Source organism: Drosophila santomea, chromosome 2L (assembly GCF_016746245.2).
Source record: "Drosophila santomea strain STO CAGO 1482 chromosome 2L, Prin_Dsan_1.1, whole genome shotgun sequence".
Classification (NCBI taxonomy): Eukaryota; Metazoa; Arthropoda; class Insecta; order Diptera; family Drosophilidae; genus Drosophila; species Drosophila santomea.
In genome coordinates, this window is record NC_053016.2 from 19,936,740 (window position 1) to 19,952,542 (window position 15,803).

The 15,803-nt window shown below is 39.2% G+C and overlaps 4 protein-coding genes across 4 annotated transcripts; all 4 read left to right on the forward strand.

The window, feature by feature from the left end:
* Window positions 1–1,182: 1,182 nt before the first annotated feature.
* Window positions 1,183–2,009, forward strand: LOC120458126 (seminal metalloprotease 1). Its single transcript, XM_039645663.1, has 2 exons — window positions 1,183–1,402; window positions 1,459–2,009. Exons 1-2 carry the CDS (start codon window positions 1,195–1,197, stop codon window positions 2,007–2,009), a joined length of 759 nt encoding a protein of 252 aa, XP_039501597.1. The 5' UTR covers window positions 1,183–1,194.
* Window positions 2,010–2,810: 801 nt separating this feature from the next.
* On the forward strand, window positions 2,811–3,848 carry LOC120456052 (seminal metalloprotease 1). The gene is made up of 3 exons (XM_039642634.1): window positions 2,811–3,027; window positions 3,100–3,650; window positions 3,726–3,848. The coding sequence occupies exons 1-2, from the start codon at window positions 2,811–2,813 to the stop codon at window positions 3,645–3,647; spliced, it is 765 nt and encodes a 254-aa protein (XP_039498568.1). The 3' UTR covers window positions 3,648–3,650; window positions 3,726–3,848.
* A 1,799-nt stretch (window positions 3,849–5,647) lies between these two features.
* On the forward strand, window positions 5,648–6,538 carry LOC120452387 (seminal metalloprotease 1). The gene is made up of 2 exons (XM_039636598.2): window positions 5,648–5,880; window positions 5,934–6,538. Exons 1-2 carry the CDS (start codon window positions 5,679–5,681, stop codon window positions 6,485–6,487), a joined length of 756 nt encoding a protein of 251 aa, XP_039492532.1. The 5' UTR covers window positions 5,648–5,678; the 3' UTR covers window positions 6,488–6,538.
* Window positions 6,539–7,781: 1,243 nt separating this feature from the next.
* Window positions 7,782–8,778, forward strand: LOC120458680 (seminal metalloprotease 1). Its single transcript, XM_039646417.2, has one exon. The coding sequence runs from the start codon at window positions 7,818–7,820 to the stop codon at window positions 8,601–8,603; it is 786 nt and encodes a 261-aa protein (XP_039502351.1). The 5' UTR covers window positions 7,782–7,817; the 3' UTR covers window positions 8,604–8,778.
* The last annotated feature ends 7,025 nt before the right edge of the window (window positions 8,779–15,803 follow it).

Genomic DNA, 15,803 nt, shown 5'->3' on the forward strand with positions numbered 1-15,803 from the left:
CATAATGCTGTCGTAGTCGTAGCCAAGGCCATAATTTGTCACTTCATTGGCCCGAAGCCTTTGAAAGTTATGTTTAAGTCTGTTAAGTTAAGTCTGATGTTATCCGCTTGGATCCTCACATATGTATCTATACCGTTGCGGATCACTGTGTATGTGATAGAAGGCCAAGGCATGAAGAAGTTCATGCTGAATAGTTCTACTGTACGTACATCCTCTGGCTAGATTGAGGGCCTGGTTTGTCCTTCCCAAATATCCTACATACCATTGCACTTTTAATTCGAAAATCATTTGAATTTGTACTTACAAAATTCTCTGGCAAAGCTGCAGACCAAGGTGCTTTCCTTCTAGTAATATTCTGACCAAGATTTCGCTATACGATCTTCTGGATTTCCTTCAAAATATTGCATTTGACCTGATATCAGTATCATGTCGTCTTCCAGAATTTTAATGGAAGAACTACCGTTGGCCGAAGACCCAAGTACACAGAGCACAGCGAGTGCAAGGTAATGCATTTCAGAACTGATATTACATTGCTAAGAACAAGAGGCTTTTATACATTGCTGTATAGATATAACCAGAAAATAAATTAATGCCTGTGCTTCTATAAAGTTTACTTCCTATCTCTTTGCTTACAGTAAATTTTTAATTGCTATTATCTATAAGGAAGTGTGATTTTTGTTCTCAGTGTAGCAAGATCAGATTATTTAAAAAACCTGTGACATTGCCGAGCTTATCGTTCTTATAGTTTTGTAATTGTCAGACAGTTAAAGCTTATAATTTTTAAATTAGTATGAAACTGTATTTATTTGCATATTGAAAACGTTCCTCGATTTTTTTCTGCTTTATTTATTTCGAAAGAAAATAACTTTTCTTTAACAAATTTTTTCAAAAAGTAACAATTATAAAATATTTTAAAATAGATTATTACATTTTCTCCCATGGTGTAATATTGAACTTTGTAAACATAAATTTGTAAATTTCGTCAAACTAGTAAAATTCAACATGTTGATTTCAATTGCCCGAGATTATAAACATACTTCTGCTACATTCCTACCAATGATTAGATATCATTTGAAAACGGCACTACTAATTTAAAAATCATAAATTCTAAAGATTAACTACAACTTTGGACTTGACCAACGCTCGTGTATTAAACTGGCCAAATAGTATTGAATAGGAAGTCTAGCAACCAATATGTATTATTACAGTATATTTCTAGTTTTGGTTGTAATCAACTTCGCATGGTCAGCCCCATCTATACGGACGGAAACAGATCCGGAGCTGACGGCTGGATTTATTGAGGGTGATATGGTGCCCAGTGGATCCTCGAGAAATATTTGGCGCAATGAAACGTATAGATGGCCCAATCGCATCGTCTATTATCACATTAATAGCTATATTGGTAAGAATTGAATAGCAAATATATGTTAACCTACATAAAATATGTTATCCCAAAAGATGAAGAACACCGTAACCACATCGTGAGCGCTATTCAGAAAATTGAATCCATTTCCTGCCTGACCTTTAAAGAGGCCACCACTGATCAGAAGTATTATGTAAATGTGACTTCCGAGGAGGGCGGTTGTTTTTCCTACATCGGTTATCTGAACCGCGTTCAACAACTGAATCTCCAGAACAACGAAATAGGGGTCGGATGTTTCCGCTTGTATACGATTGTACATGAGTTCCTGCATGCCCTTGGATTTTTCCACCAGCAGAGTGCCGCCGATCGAGATGATTATGTGAAAATTGTGGAGGAGAATATCACCGAAGGCATGGAGTTTAACTTTGATAAATATGCCGAGGAAACCGTCAACGATTTTGGTGAAAAATACGACTATGGCAGTGTAATGCACTATGGTCCCTATGCATTTTCCAAGAACGGCGAGAGGACAATAGTGGCTCTGGAGGAAGGAAAGGAAGATGTAATTGGCCAGAGGCTGGAGCTGAGTGAAACCGATATCAGAAAGCTAAATGCCATGTACAAATGCCCCTCCGCCAGAAAATGAGTTCTTTTTATCCAACGTTAATTCGGAAATTTCTCCAGGCTTTTGCAACGTAATGATGATAAATTTCATTTTATTATTGTCACCTTTCTCCGCGAAAAATATAATCTCTTTTTTGTGTTGACAAATGCAATTAGGAGAATGTTCGTCGCTGTCATTTGCTTCTGGATTAACTTTGACACTGATTTTCTATATTTTGGGGTGGGAAGACAATGTATCTTTGATTGAGACTGGGTGTGTTTCAAGATGAAATTGCGCAATGGGAGAGGACGAAGTTGTTTACCCTTTGTTATATGGAAAGCGAACAAATATTACAGGTGATTTGGGTAAGAAATTTTCACCAGTACATGATGATACATTACAGTTGAGAAGATTAAATATTGTATTCCTTAAATATAACAACGTTTTCTTCTACTTGTTACATACCGACTATACTTTACTATACAAGTCATGACAATATACATTAAAATATAATTTGTGACGAAATATTTTTAATTGCTTAAATAAGTATTCGTATATCTATGTATAATAGCTTTTATAAAAGTACATGTAGATCTTATCTTATTGGCCCTGGGAACTCCAAAAATTCTAAAAAAACAACAATGAATTAAGGTTTCGTAGACGAGATTATGCATTCGCACGCATCATTGACCGATTAGATAACATCATCGCGCTGACCATTGGGCAGTTTCTCTGATCATAAAGGCTTAACTGTGGCAAAAGTCATAAATTATCCAATAACTAACTATACCTCTTTAAGCTAGGCGCCCCAATCAGTAACCTTTTGATCGCAGAGCCATCAACATGAAGAACTGGGCCTTAACTTTAGTGGTCATATTCCTGGCCAGCTCCGGCTCGGCAGCTCCAGCCATCCAGCAGAGGATAGAAACCGATCCTGAACTGACAGCTGGCTATATTGAAGGCGACATGGTAACCAGTCTGGAGGGAAGAAACGGACTTCGCAATGAATCCTTCAGATGGCCCAACCGCGTTGTCTATTATTACATCAATCGCGATATTGGTAAGGCAATAGGAGTGTAATAATACTTTGTATTATTTTGTATTACCTAGCTTAATAAACATTTTTATTCAGACACTGAGCATCGCAACCATATTCTAAGAGGTATTCGCATAATAGAACAAAGTTCTTGCTTGGTCTTCAAGGAGGCTACCACTGACCAGGAATATTATGTGAATGTTACCTCGGAGGCTGGAGGATGTTTCTCATATGTAGGATATCGCAACCAGGTTCAGCAGCTGAATCTGCAGAACTACGCACTGGACACCGGCTGCTTCCGTTTGGGAACAATTGTCCACGAGTTCCTGCATGCCCTTGGCTTTTATCACCAGCAGAGCACATGGAATCGGGATGACTATGTCCGAATTGCTGAGGAGAACATAACTGCGGGCACAGAGGGCAACTTCAACAAATACGACAACGAAACCGTCGAGGACTACGGAGAACCCTATGATTACTCAAGCGTACTGCACTACACTGCGTATGCGTTTTCAAAGAACGGAGAGATGACCATTGTTCCGCTGCAGGAAGGCGCCGAAGAACTTATGGGACAGCGATTGCAAATGACCCAGTCCGATATTAACAAACTAAACGTAATGTACAAGTGCCCCAGACAGGTGTAAAAAGTAAGAAGAGTTCATAAAGAAAATATAGATGTTTTCATGCAAGTTTATTCATTTGTATACCCGGTCGATTAACAGGGTATACTAGATTCGTCGAAAAGTATGTAACACGTAAAAGGAACTGTATTCAACTCTATAATTAAATATATATTCATGGTCAGGATTACTAGCCGAGTCGGTCTGGCCATGCTCGTCTGTCCGTCCGTGTGAAGGTCAAGCTCTTACGAACTATATTTGTCATTAAGCATGCAGTTTCCAGAGATATAGGCGCAGCGCAAGTTTGTTTGTTCCTGATTTTGCCTACTCTAACGCCCACAAACCGCTCACAAACCGCCCACAAACATCCCACAAACCGCCCACAAACCGCCCACAAACCGCCCACAAACCGCCCACAAGCCGCCCAAAATCCGCCCACAAAACACTTTTGAAAAATGTTTTAATTTTTTTGTATTCTATTTCTATCGATATGCCAGAAAATGTTTGAAATATTTTGTTCGCAATTCCACTAGCTGAGTAAGGGGTATCTGATAGACGGGGAACTCGACTTTACCGTTCATTTTCGTTAAATACTCAAGACGTTTTAAAAAAGCTTCTGAAGTACAATTTAAGTTTCTGCAGCTGAAAGTATGCAAATAATTTTTGTACATTTGTACGATTCTTCTTTTAGGCAATAGATAAAAATTTAAAGTAAATATTGCTAAAGACCACAACAAAAATCATCAGTGGTAATGATAATAAGTACCCGTTACTCGTAGAGTAAGAGGGTACACTAGATTTGTTGAAAAGTATGTAACAGGCAGAAGGAAGCGTTTCCGACCAAATTAGGTATATTCTTGATCAGGATAAAAAGCCGAGTCGATCTGGCAATGCCCATCTGTCCGTATGAACGTCGCGATCTCAGGAACTACAAAAGCTAGAAAGTTGAGACATAGACGCATCGCAAGTTTGAATTAGACTTGTGAATTTCTATCGATTTGCAGACGCACACTTTAACGGCCCCAAAACGCCCAAAGCTGCCATGCCCACACTTTTCAAAATGGCCAGTGTTGAAATTACTCTTCGCACTTTCACTAGCTGAGTAACGGGTAATGTGATCTTCAGCAAAATCACTTATGAATTCAAACGAATAATTTATATGCGACTGTTTGTGTGCTACTCTACTTCTAACGGGTGTTTTTTTTAGAGGTATAGAACTTTAAGTTGGCATTACTGTTCAAGATGGCGACCGATTTAACAGCTGTCAAGTGATTTATTCTCAGTTTGGTTTGGCAATTCGTCATGCGTGCTTACAAAATCCAACTCGTGCAAGAATTGAAACCAAACGATCATCAAGCAAGGCGTAGATTCGTCGAATGGGCCCAAAACGAGATTGCTGTTGTTCCCGATTTTTCATAAGCCTCCAAGATCTTGTGATTTAACACCGCTAGACTACTTTTTGTGGGGCTATGTAAAGTCATTGGTCTATGCGGATAAGCCACAAACGCTAAACCATTTGGAAGACAACATTCGCCGTGTTATTGCCGATATACGGCCAAATATGTTGGAAAAAGTCATTGCAAATTGGACGTCCAGATTGGACTACATCCGAGCCAGCCGTGGCGGTCATATGCCAGAAATCATATTTAAAATGTAATGCCACAAGATTATCTTTCATGTCAATAAAATTCATGTCAATCGAATAATCCATCGTTGTTTTATTGCAATTTAAAGTTCTATACCTCTAAAAAAAACACCCTATATATGCTACTGTCTGTTAGAATATGAGCAATTATTGAATTGGAGCTCTTTATATATGTACATTAGTTATGTAGAGTATGATCATATACCTTTATCTTGATAGTATTGCCTGGTATTTAGCCTGGTATTTTATGGACGTTATCTACTAAAAACATTTAGTTAAAAACTACTGTAATTGCACTTGTTCTCTATAGGCATGTCGAATTAAATTGAGATATATCCACTGGACCAGTCATGGTATATAGCACACTGTCATGGGTTAATAAAGCGTTTAGTTAGTTTTCTATCTTCATCATGTTTCCGCGAACATTGGCTGTTATTTTTTTGTTCGCACCTACTGTTTTGAGTGAACTTTTTAATGATCCGGAACTGCTGGCAGGATTTTATCAGGGGGACATCAAAGCTCATCCAATTCGGACTCGAAACGGAATGGTCAATAAGATTTATCACTGGCCTAATCAAACTGTGCAATATATAATTGATAAAAATGCATTTGGTATGTTAAGTACATCAAATAAGATCTGACCTATCCTGACAAAAATATTGAAGCCGACAGTCATCATCGGGAAATTCTCAGAGCCATTTCCATCATAGAGGCAAAGTCATGTATTATTTTTAAGCCAGCTACTGAAACAGAATTGCCCAAGGCGCTTGTCATTACGTCCAAAGGCAAGGGCTGCAATTCAGTTTACTTGGGCTACAGGAATAAGAAACACGTGGTAAATCTTCAAATTTTCCCCCTTGGCGAGGGTTGCTTTCGCATCGGTTCCATAATCCACGAGCTCCTTCACGTCCTGGGCTTTGAGCATCAGCATGTGGCCCAAAATCGGGACAAGTACGTCAGCATCCAGTGGAAAAATATAGATCCGCAGTACAATATCAATTTCGTAAACAACGACAATTCTACTGTGTGGCACGACTTCGACGAAGGCTACGATTATGAAAGTGTTATGCACTATGTGCCTAAGGCTTTTTCCAAGAATGGCGAACCCACAATTGTGCCCCTAAAGGATGGGGCTGCAAATATGGGTCAGCGACTGTATATAAGCGAAAAGGATGTTCGCAAGCTGAATAAAATGTATAGATGCCCTGGTTACGTTTAGGCAAAATATATTTGAATTTATCTTACAATTTTTAATGTAAGACTTATTTAATTAATATTGTGGTAAATTTTGTTTAATTATACCCGTTACTCGTAGAGTAAAAGGGTATACTAGATTCGTTGAAAAACCGCCAAATTCTGTCAGTGTGGAAAGTTCTCCTTTGCAATTCCACCAGCTGAGTAACGGGTATCAGATAGTCGGAGAACTCGACTATAGCGTTCTCTCTTGTTATACCCGTTACTCGTAGAGTAAAAGGGTATACTAGATTCGTTGAAAAGTATGTAACAGGCAGAAGGAAGCGTTTCCGACCATATAAAGTATATATATTCTTGATCAGGATCAATAGCCGAGTCGATCTGGCCATGTCCGTCTGTCCGTCCGTCTGTCCGTCTGTCTATCCGTCCGTATGAACGCTGAGATCTCAGGAACTACAAAAGCTAGAAAGTTGAGATTCGGCATACAGACTCCAGAGACATAGACGCAGCGCAAGTTTATCGATTGTAAATTTCTATCGATTTGCCAAAAAACTTGTTGCCACGCCCACTATAACGCCCATAAACCGCCAAAAACTGTCAGTGTTGAAGACTCTACTTCGCACTTCCAATAGCTTAGTAACGGGTATCAGATAGTCGGGGAACTCGACTATAGCGTTCTCTCTTGTTTTTAAAGTGCATTGGCATGCCAGTTTCTTTCCTGTTGAACATGCAATTGAGCCCCATTGATTGTACTGTTTATTGCCTTCAAGACTTATCACGTAGTCCCAAGTGTGGAGAATCGAAGAGAACGTTGTACTGCGATAAGATTTTATGTTTTAACACCTTTAGGCAGCCAAGCTCTTGTATTTGGCACAACGATTACGCATGTCGGCGTTGTTGGGCAATAATCAGTAATCAAATGACGATTTTTGGGGAATTACTCATACTGGGGTAGCAGTGGTTTAAATTATTTATAATTGTTTTTGGTATTTTGTTGGGCACTTCAGAATCCAATCACTACTCCACTTGAATTTCCGATTTCTACATATAATTCGCTATCTATCATTGTGATTTGCGGCAATCCAAAGACAACCCGTGACGTATGTTAGAGATATTTATCGTAAACTTACATGACTAATGGAAGGTTTTCACTTGGGCGCCGTCCAAGAAGGTGATATACCATAAACCTTGGTCGAATTGGACACTCCGATTGTCATTATCAATTTGCGAAAAAGGTTTTTGCCTGACTGTATCTAATCTGCTTTGTATGGCTAGCCTTCCTGCGTGCTTTATATATAGGTAACCATTCTCCCTTGTCACTTTATTAGTCTATTTCGAGGAACCTAACTGGCGAGATGTCGAGGCCTGGAATAATATACATGCTGTTGCTGCAAGTAGTGCTTAACTCTGGCAAACCCCTGCCAGCAGGTGTATACGATCCGGAGGAGGCAGGTGGCTTTGTCGAGGGGGATATGATGCTGACGGCGGAGCAGCAGAGAAATCTTGAGCAGAATGGTCCCAAGGCTCGAAATGGCCTTATCAACACCGAGAAGAGATGGCCTGGAAATGTTGTAGTCTACAGGATATCGGATGACTTTGACACGGCGCACAAGAAGGCCATCCAAACTGGCATCGATACCTTGGAGCTGCACACTTGTTTGAGGTTTAGGGAAGCCACCGCCGAGGATAAGGCCTACTTGACGGTTACGGCCAACTCTGGAGGATGCTATACAGCCGTTGGCTACCAGGGCGCCCCACAGGAAATGAATCTGGAAATTTACCCGCTCGGCGAAGGCTGTTTCCGGCCCGGAACGATCCTGCATGAGTTTATGCATGCCTTGGGATTCTATCACCAACAGAGCTCGGCCATTCGAGATGAGTTTATAGACGTGATCTACGAGAACATAGTGCCTGGCAAGGAGTTCAATTTCAACAAGTATGCCGACACAGTCGTGACCGATTTCGAAGTTGGCTACGACTACGACAGCTGTTTGCATTATCGCCCAGGAGCCTTCTCGATCAACGGCGAGGATACCATAGTTCCCCGGGACTCCAACGCCGTAATTGGACAGCGAGTGGGTCTAAGCTCCAAGGATATCGACAAGATCAATATTATGTACAAGTGCCCTATTTTGCTGTGATCATACATCAGGTAGACTATTTACCTAGTCAATTGTGATATGTACATATATTTATACCTGTATCAGCCACTGGCTGAAGCGATTAGATCGGTTTTATTGATCTACGCTGTCATTGCCGCGGACTGAACTATTTATAAAGAACCGTAAATTAAAGCAATACCGCTTCTTAACGACATTGTCTCTGATAATTTCTTATCGGCAAAGTACAAAATTCAGGCGGACGCAGAAACTATCATTGTTCCAGGTTTTAATGCTCGAAAATACAAGCCCGAACCGCATTTCGTGTGCCCATGTGTCGAGGTCTAGTAATTGCGTGCTGCTAATGCGATTTATATGCGAGATGCAAATGTCTAGCAAGCATCTGGGCCCAGGGAATGGAGGACACGTCCTCGGAGCTCCAGGACCTCGGCACAGGCACTCAATTCTCGCATTTTGACAGCGCTTGCTAGACCATAAATTCGATTCTCGTTCGTTCAACGACACGGTTTGCCCTCTTCTTCCTGTTCTCCTCATCCCGAACATCCTGCAATATCTTCCCATGCGCATTGTTTCATCCGAAATTAAAAAAGGACATCAAGACGGGGTGCGAGAATGTTTGGGAAAATTACCATACACCAAGAGCAGCGACAAATTTTTAAAGGCTTTTGCCTTTTCACAAAATTAGATTTCACAAGATGGTGATCGATGCAGTTTTTGACACATGGTGCCCAAAACTAAATTCCATTGACTTTATAAAAAACAAAGCTTTATGTTTGCTATTAAATTATAACCGTTAACAAAATTGCTTTCACTACAAAATGGCAAAATATCCATGAGGCTTTTGAGTATTGAATATTACTTACTTCTACAATTCTGTGCTATTTTTTAATACATATCATTGAAGTTTTAAGAGCTACTTCTTAATGCACTTCGCTTTTTTAATAGTGCCAAAATGAATAGTGAGCTAATTCCCATTATCAAAGATTGACCATAAAGGCGAATGTAATTAGTATTAATTGTTGATTAAAAGTCATTGAGATTATTTTAAGGCCATCGATTTTCTTTATGGAAACGGGCGTTCTATCTAAATTGTGGACGACAAAAAAGTACAATGAAATGTACTGTAAATTTTTACAGGAAGTTGTCTATTTAACTGTTCTTTTCTTGAGGATGAGTAAACAACTAATTAAGTTTCGTTGCCTTTGATACCGCAATCAGTAGTAGGAATCACGAAAATATTTACATGGTGTAATTACAATAAACATTAAATTTAAGAGGTCTATTACAATTAACTTAAATGCAGGTCTATGGAAATATGTGAAGAAGTGTGCTAGCCACAATATGGGTCAGCTCGAATTGGAAGTCTAATGTGCGGTAAGTGCAAATATGGAATTATAACAAAAATTTCAACGGTTCTAAGCAATAAATAAAGAAAACTCTTGTAAGGAGTTTATACAGGTTATTAAAAGATCATAAACCGCCGATTAGGGGATATACCAAACAAAAAGGTGACTCATTTCCCATCAAAAATTTCACAAGTTACTTTAATTGGATGAACATGACCTCCGTTAAGTATGCTATATTAGTGTGGCTACTAAGACACAACTAATTGCGCTTAGCCCGAAAGTGAGCCATTTTAGCCGCGACCTTTAAATAAGGCAGCAGTTTCAATTTCAAATACATATAGTATGCAAATCAGCTGCAAGCTATAGCGATTCGGCTGGATACCCGTTTGCTATTAATAAGTCATGGAGGAAACTGCGCTCTCACAAACAGAAGCGGAAACCAAAAACCGAAATACCGAAGCCACATGAAATATGAAACGGATTGTTGCAATTTCCCCAAAGGCGCAAAAGCGCATATGTGACTGAGTTCGAAACCGAGAGATCCTGGCTTCAAGTACAACCACTGAGCAGCAGGAACCGTGTCCTTTGGCCCCAGCGATTTATTGCTGACGAATGCGTATTTAATTTTAAATCATCGCTGAAATGATTTATACATTTAATTTTATTTTTCCCGCCAAGCCGCTTAGCTGAAGTGTGAAATCACTTGCAAGGACCTGCATCCTGCTTTCTTGGCGTCCTTATTTTACAATGTTTTGGGCACATTTTTTCATCGTTCATATTTATGACTATGACATCGTAAAAAATTATGCTTTAATTTGATTATGGTGGTGCGATGTGTGTGTGTTTGACGTAGTGCATACGCAATGTGCCTTGCTATAAATTCGGCGGAGATTGTTGGGTCAAGGCTTAAGCGATTTTTACTTGCAATTGAGTTTTATGAGTATTTATATATTAAGCCTTTCAAATAGAACTTGCTCTTCACAGGCTTGTAAGTGTTCCTGCCAGTAGTTTCTTGATTGCCTATAAGCTTGTTATACTTGCAATTTAGCAAAAAAAGCTAATTTTGGTTGCAATTATTAAAGTTAAAAATTCGAATCGTACTACTCTTAGACCAAATTATAAATGGGGCTAAAAGTAACTCTTATTGCGTATCAATGCCATTAACAGCGACATTACCCATTTCAAGACCTTTATCAGATATACGATTTCAGTTAACTACTGTAACTCAATCAAATAGCGAATTAATTAATTTGTTCATGCATTTCTTCGGCATCCCCTAAAACACACCCACTACTACGCCCTTACCACACACACACACAAACACTCAATTTTGCGAACCCACCCACAGTTGTATACATTTAAAATTGGTATTTTGGCATGGCCGCCTTCTGTGTGAACATTAAAAACTTAATTTAAATATGTAACCGCTTGTCTATGCCACTTTTAATCCCCATTTGGCACACTACCCACCTGTCTGTCCGTTTCGTCCTGCGGGGCTGTTCCTTTGTGTGTGTGGGTGTTAGATTGTTTTCCGCACAGCTAAAACTAGACTGTTTGGGCGGCAGACGGGTGGCATCATGTTCATTTAAAGAGGTAATTTCGGCGTTGAGCTTATTATGCTCATTAAGTCATCAGGCGGCGCCCCAAACGAAATGGGCCAGGACCTGGTCCTGCAGGATCCTGTTCCCGGGCCAGTATAACATTATAAAGTGCACGGCGACCACAAAACGTGTGCACTCATTTGCTGATGTTGTTTAGCTCCTCTTTATACACTGTAAAATATTCGAAATATCTGATGTTCTGCATTATGATAATACCACCTTAGTAAAAAACGCAGATAAAACTCGAATTTTACTTTCTGAGAATCAACGCATATTATATAGACACTAATTTGATATTTGTATGAATATTAAGAATACTTATTATATGAAATAAACAAATACAAAATTTGTTTATTAATGTGTAGCAAATACTTGTAAAATTAAAATACAATATATTTTTTGCCCTGTACAGGAACTGTTGGACTGCACTTCGCATCACTCGTCCCTTATTTTTTAGCAGGCACAGGACATCGAGCGTGAATTAATTTTTAATGATGTTGTGTGCGGTGCAGTGAAAGCTGGTCCCATTTCCTGCTATCTGTGTGCGTGTGCTGTGGCCTGTCCAGGATGTAGGTCATTTCAAAAAATTGTTTGCTTTAAATTGCATTTGCGTCGGCCGTACGATGACATGATGCACATGATGCACTTCATCCAGCTGCCTCCCATCAGCCACAAGGTTTTTCATATGCACCATCAGGGGGCAGGGCTTCAAGTGGGATTTGGAGGTTGCATCCGCGAAGAGTGTATACCACGCAACCACGCACAACCATGTCACTGGTGTAGAGGTCCTGGGATGGGTACCAGATGGCCCTTGCTTAGCCATTACAGGGCAAAACGTGCTACAAATAGTGTTGCTTACATAGAGTTTATCAAGAAAGTATAATAAAATAGGAGTAACTATTGTGTATATCTATATTTTACAAAAATATGTCATTACTATTGTCACAAAGTCCATACATACACTTACTTAATAAATTATACGTACATTTTGTGAACAGAAATGAATTTTGACATTCCTCTGTACAGCATTAATTAATTGATATGTAGTCAACGCGTTAATGACGCCTGCCTCATTCGTTAAAACAGCAGAAATTAATAATAACAGCCACATCGTGTGACATTTTGATTGAGTTTGGATTTGTTACGCATTAAACATTGTTAAACATTGTTAAAATTTTTCAGTTCTTTTAATTATATTTAAATAGCAAATATAAACAGAAGGACTCATCTTCAATAATTATTTAATTTAATAAATTGTTTATACTGACAGCACTGCCGGAGGTAGTGGGTCAACTGCCTAATTAAAAAAATTATATTGGAAGAACTGTCATAACGCCTGCCCTGGATTGTGCAGGATTAAAGTACACAACGGTCGGACCGTGGTTTTCACACGAAAAATCCACCTTCTATATGAATATCTTAATCTGGGCACGCACTTAATTTACTTGATCAACTCCCGTGTTTTAAATTCCCTTAGTCCCGCTGGCAAAGCAATTAAGCGATTAATTCGCATTCATGCCACTCGATCTTCGGCCATATGACAGCCCACGAATAAATCAAAAAGGGATTTTTATTGTGGCAGCCGCTGGCTATTGCCAACGGTTTGTTGGCCATTTTATTGCCAGGATTTCGGCTTTGTTGTCGCTGTTGGTCGAGCGGCCGTGTTGTCGCCGCTGTTCTTTATTTTCTCAACTTTTTGTTCTTTGGCTACTTTGCTGCTCGGTGTTGATTCAATTGCACGCACACGCACGCACACGGTTTATGCAAATGCAATAAATAACATTTTATTATGAAAATTTAAATGCTCCAGCCCCGCAGGAGAGGTGACAATAACAAAAAGGGTAGTAAAAATCCAATTAATTGTAATTTTATTTGTTTATTGTTTTCTGATTACGGTACGAGCGAGACTGCACGAGAATATTTTTGGGCTCAAAGTCGCCTTTGATTTATTGGGCAGCACATATTTTTATATATTAATTAAAGCATTTATGGTTGACGTATTAATATGTTTGTGTTATACTATGTCTATACTAATTAATTCATGGATGTTTTTCTGTTGGAAAGTAACAAAATGAATTTAATAAGAATCAGTTGTAGAAATAAGGAAATGTTGAAAAACACATTATTGAGTAATTGTTTTTAACCTAATGATCCCTTCATAGTCAACGGCTATGTACATCCAAAACAAATGATGTGGTTGCTGTGCTCCCTTTACAACTCACTTAAAAATTCGAGTAGCACCTTTTTTGTACCTTTATTTGTGTTGTCAGTTCTACTCATTTATCACTGGCAAATGTCTCGGGTTGCTATTTATTTATACCTCTCCACGGGGACGGCTTAGGAGGGTAGACCGTGTATGATCCTCCCACATTCAACATCGCTCTGGTTGACAAGCCGCGCGAGCAAGATAAATTATTATTTTAATTGCATTTAAATTACATGTTGCTGCAAGGGGCGTATGCGCAATAGCCTACGAAAAGTTAAGGTTGCCTGCTTCAAGTGACACTTTTCAGGGGGTGAGTTGAGGTGGGGCGTTCCGTACCCCCCCTAGCTTTATTAACAGACACCCATTGGGAGGGGACTTGACCGGTAGATTGGCCGGGCACCGTTTAGGGGATTTATTGAGACTTTTTAAGCGAGCCTATGGCTTTGTACTCTCTTTTGGAGCAAATACATTTCGTAAAGTGATCCATAAAAGCACATGACTTCTTAAATATTGATTTGTTTCTACTAGATTTAATTATATATAATATTTTATATTTTAAAACTTTAATTATAAAGCCGATGTAAAATAATATATTTAAAAACTCTCATTATTAAACATACGGTGTTTAAAAATGTTAGTGACTTGACTAATCACTTGAAGTTGGCATTTATTTGATTTATATGTAAAGACTTAACAGGTAAACTCGAGTTCAAGGAAGTGAATTTCCATTCGGCTTATTTGATATATGAGAGCCCCTGGGATCTTGCTGTAGCCTTGAGCTACATTAATAAATGCCCAGCAATGCTGGGGTCCTTAAATCCCGATTCACCTGCTCCGTCTGCTTTTTTGTACATACACACACATTTTTCTGTGCGTTATAATTGCCAACCACCCGCGGCGACTTCAACTTTTGTGAACAATCTCGGCGAGCAGTTGGCGGCTGCTTTCGGCCAGAAAGTGAGGCGGCAATTTATATTCATGAGTTGTTGTAATGCATGTACAAGTTGTTGGTGCTGGTTTCCCCAAGAGCATGCTTATTGTTATCCGTGAATTAAGTTCTCTTATCGCGTCGCCTGGGCTCCTTGTTCGCTGCTTTGATTTGCGTGCCCTGACTTGTGGTTTATATAGCATATTAGGCTTATAATGGCCATACGCAAAATGTTCTTCCTCAAAATGACCCCCCACGCCATCTAGATGCGTCTTGTGAATGTGCTCACGCAGGAAATAATTGCCAAAATATAAACTAGTTATAAATTATTAGCCTAGCTCTGGCAAATGCATCTAAAGCTCCAAGTGACAACGGCAGCAGCAACGAAAACTCCATATCCTGGCCAACAGGCAAAATGGCAAAGACAAGCTCAAGATGTAAGGGATAAGCATGGACACACATAGAGCTGTTGACTGCCATATTTTATAAGCCTGTGTGGTGTGGTTGAAATTTTAAACAAAACCCCAAGCAACGAAATCTCAGAAGAAGGGAATATTCTACTAAAGTTATTTCTGCAGGATGCAGGGATTCGAATCCTAAATACACTTTCTTTGACTTAAGTTGTAAAGTCATTGAATACATTTCATACATTACATTAAATACTAAATACTAATAATTGATTGTTCAAAGTTACTGGCTAATATATATATATAAAAAAAATGTAATATATAACAGACACAAATTTTAACAAAAAAAATGCAGTAAACGCTTTAATCCAATGTGGCGCAGGATTGATCCTTTTAAGCTCGGCAAGCTCCTTGTCAAAGTTATAATGCCATGGAAAATGTGTTTGGAAATCAAACAAAACAGGGAAGCGCATCCGCACAGTGGCAATCCCGTCCCTTGACCACCGAACCATGTCGTCAGCAACACATTAAAGCATCTTCTTTGTCCTTGGTTGAGTGCGAGGACTCGGATATGGGGATATCAGTGGATGTTGGCGCTTGTGTGTCGTGAGGGGGGATTGTAAGCAGATAAAGTCATTTGCTTTGATATCTTTCACTAATTATTGCCAAAACGTAGTCTAAGCTGGTCTTGTGCGGCAACAACAGGAATAATAAATGACAACAATTCCAGCTA

Coding starts and splice junctions, on each gene's coding strand:
- LOC120452387 (XM_039636598.2), top strand. CDS start 5,679: ATGTTTCCGCGAACATTGGCTGTTATTTTTTTGTTCGCACCTACTGTT. Junction 5,881..5,933: donor AATTGATAAAAATGCATTTG/GTATGTTAAGTA, acceptor AAAATATTGAAG/CCGACAGTCATCATCGGGAA.
- LOC120456052 (XM_039642634.1), top strand. CDS start 2,811: ATGAAGAACTGGGCCTTAACTTTAGTGGTCATATTCCTGGCCAGCTCC. Junction 3,028..3,099: donor TTACATCAATCGCGATATTG/GTAAGGCAATAG, acceptor ATTTTTATTCAG/ACACTGAGCATCGCAACCAT.
- LOC120458680 (XM_039646417.2), top strand. CDS start 7,818: ATGTCGAGGCCTGGAATAATATACATGCTGTTGCTGCAAGTAGTGCTT.
- LOC120458126 (XM_039645663.1), top strand. CDS start 1,195: ATGTATTATTACAGTATATTTCTAGTTTTGGTTGTAATCAACTTCGCA. Junction 1,403..1,458: donor TCACATTAATAGCTATATTG/GTAAGAATTGAA, acceptor TTATCCCAAAAG/ATGAAGAACACCGTAACCAC.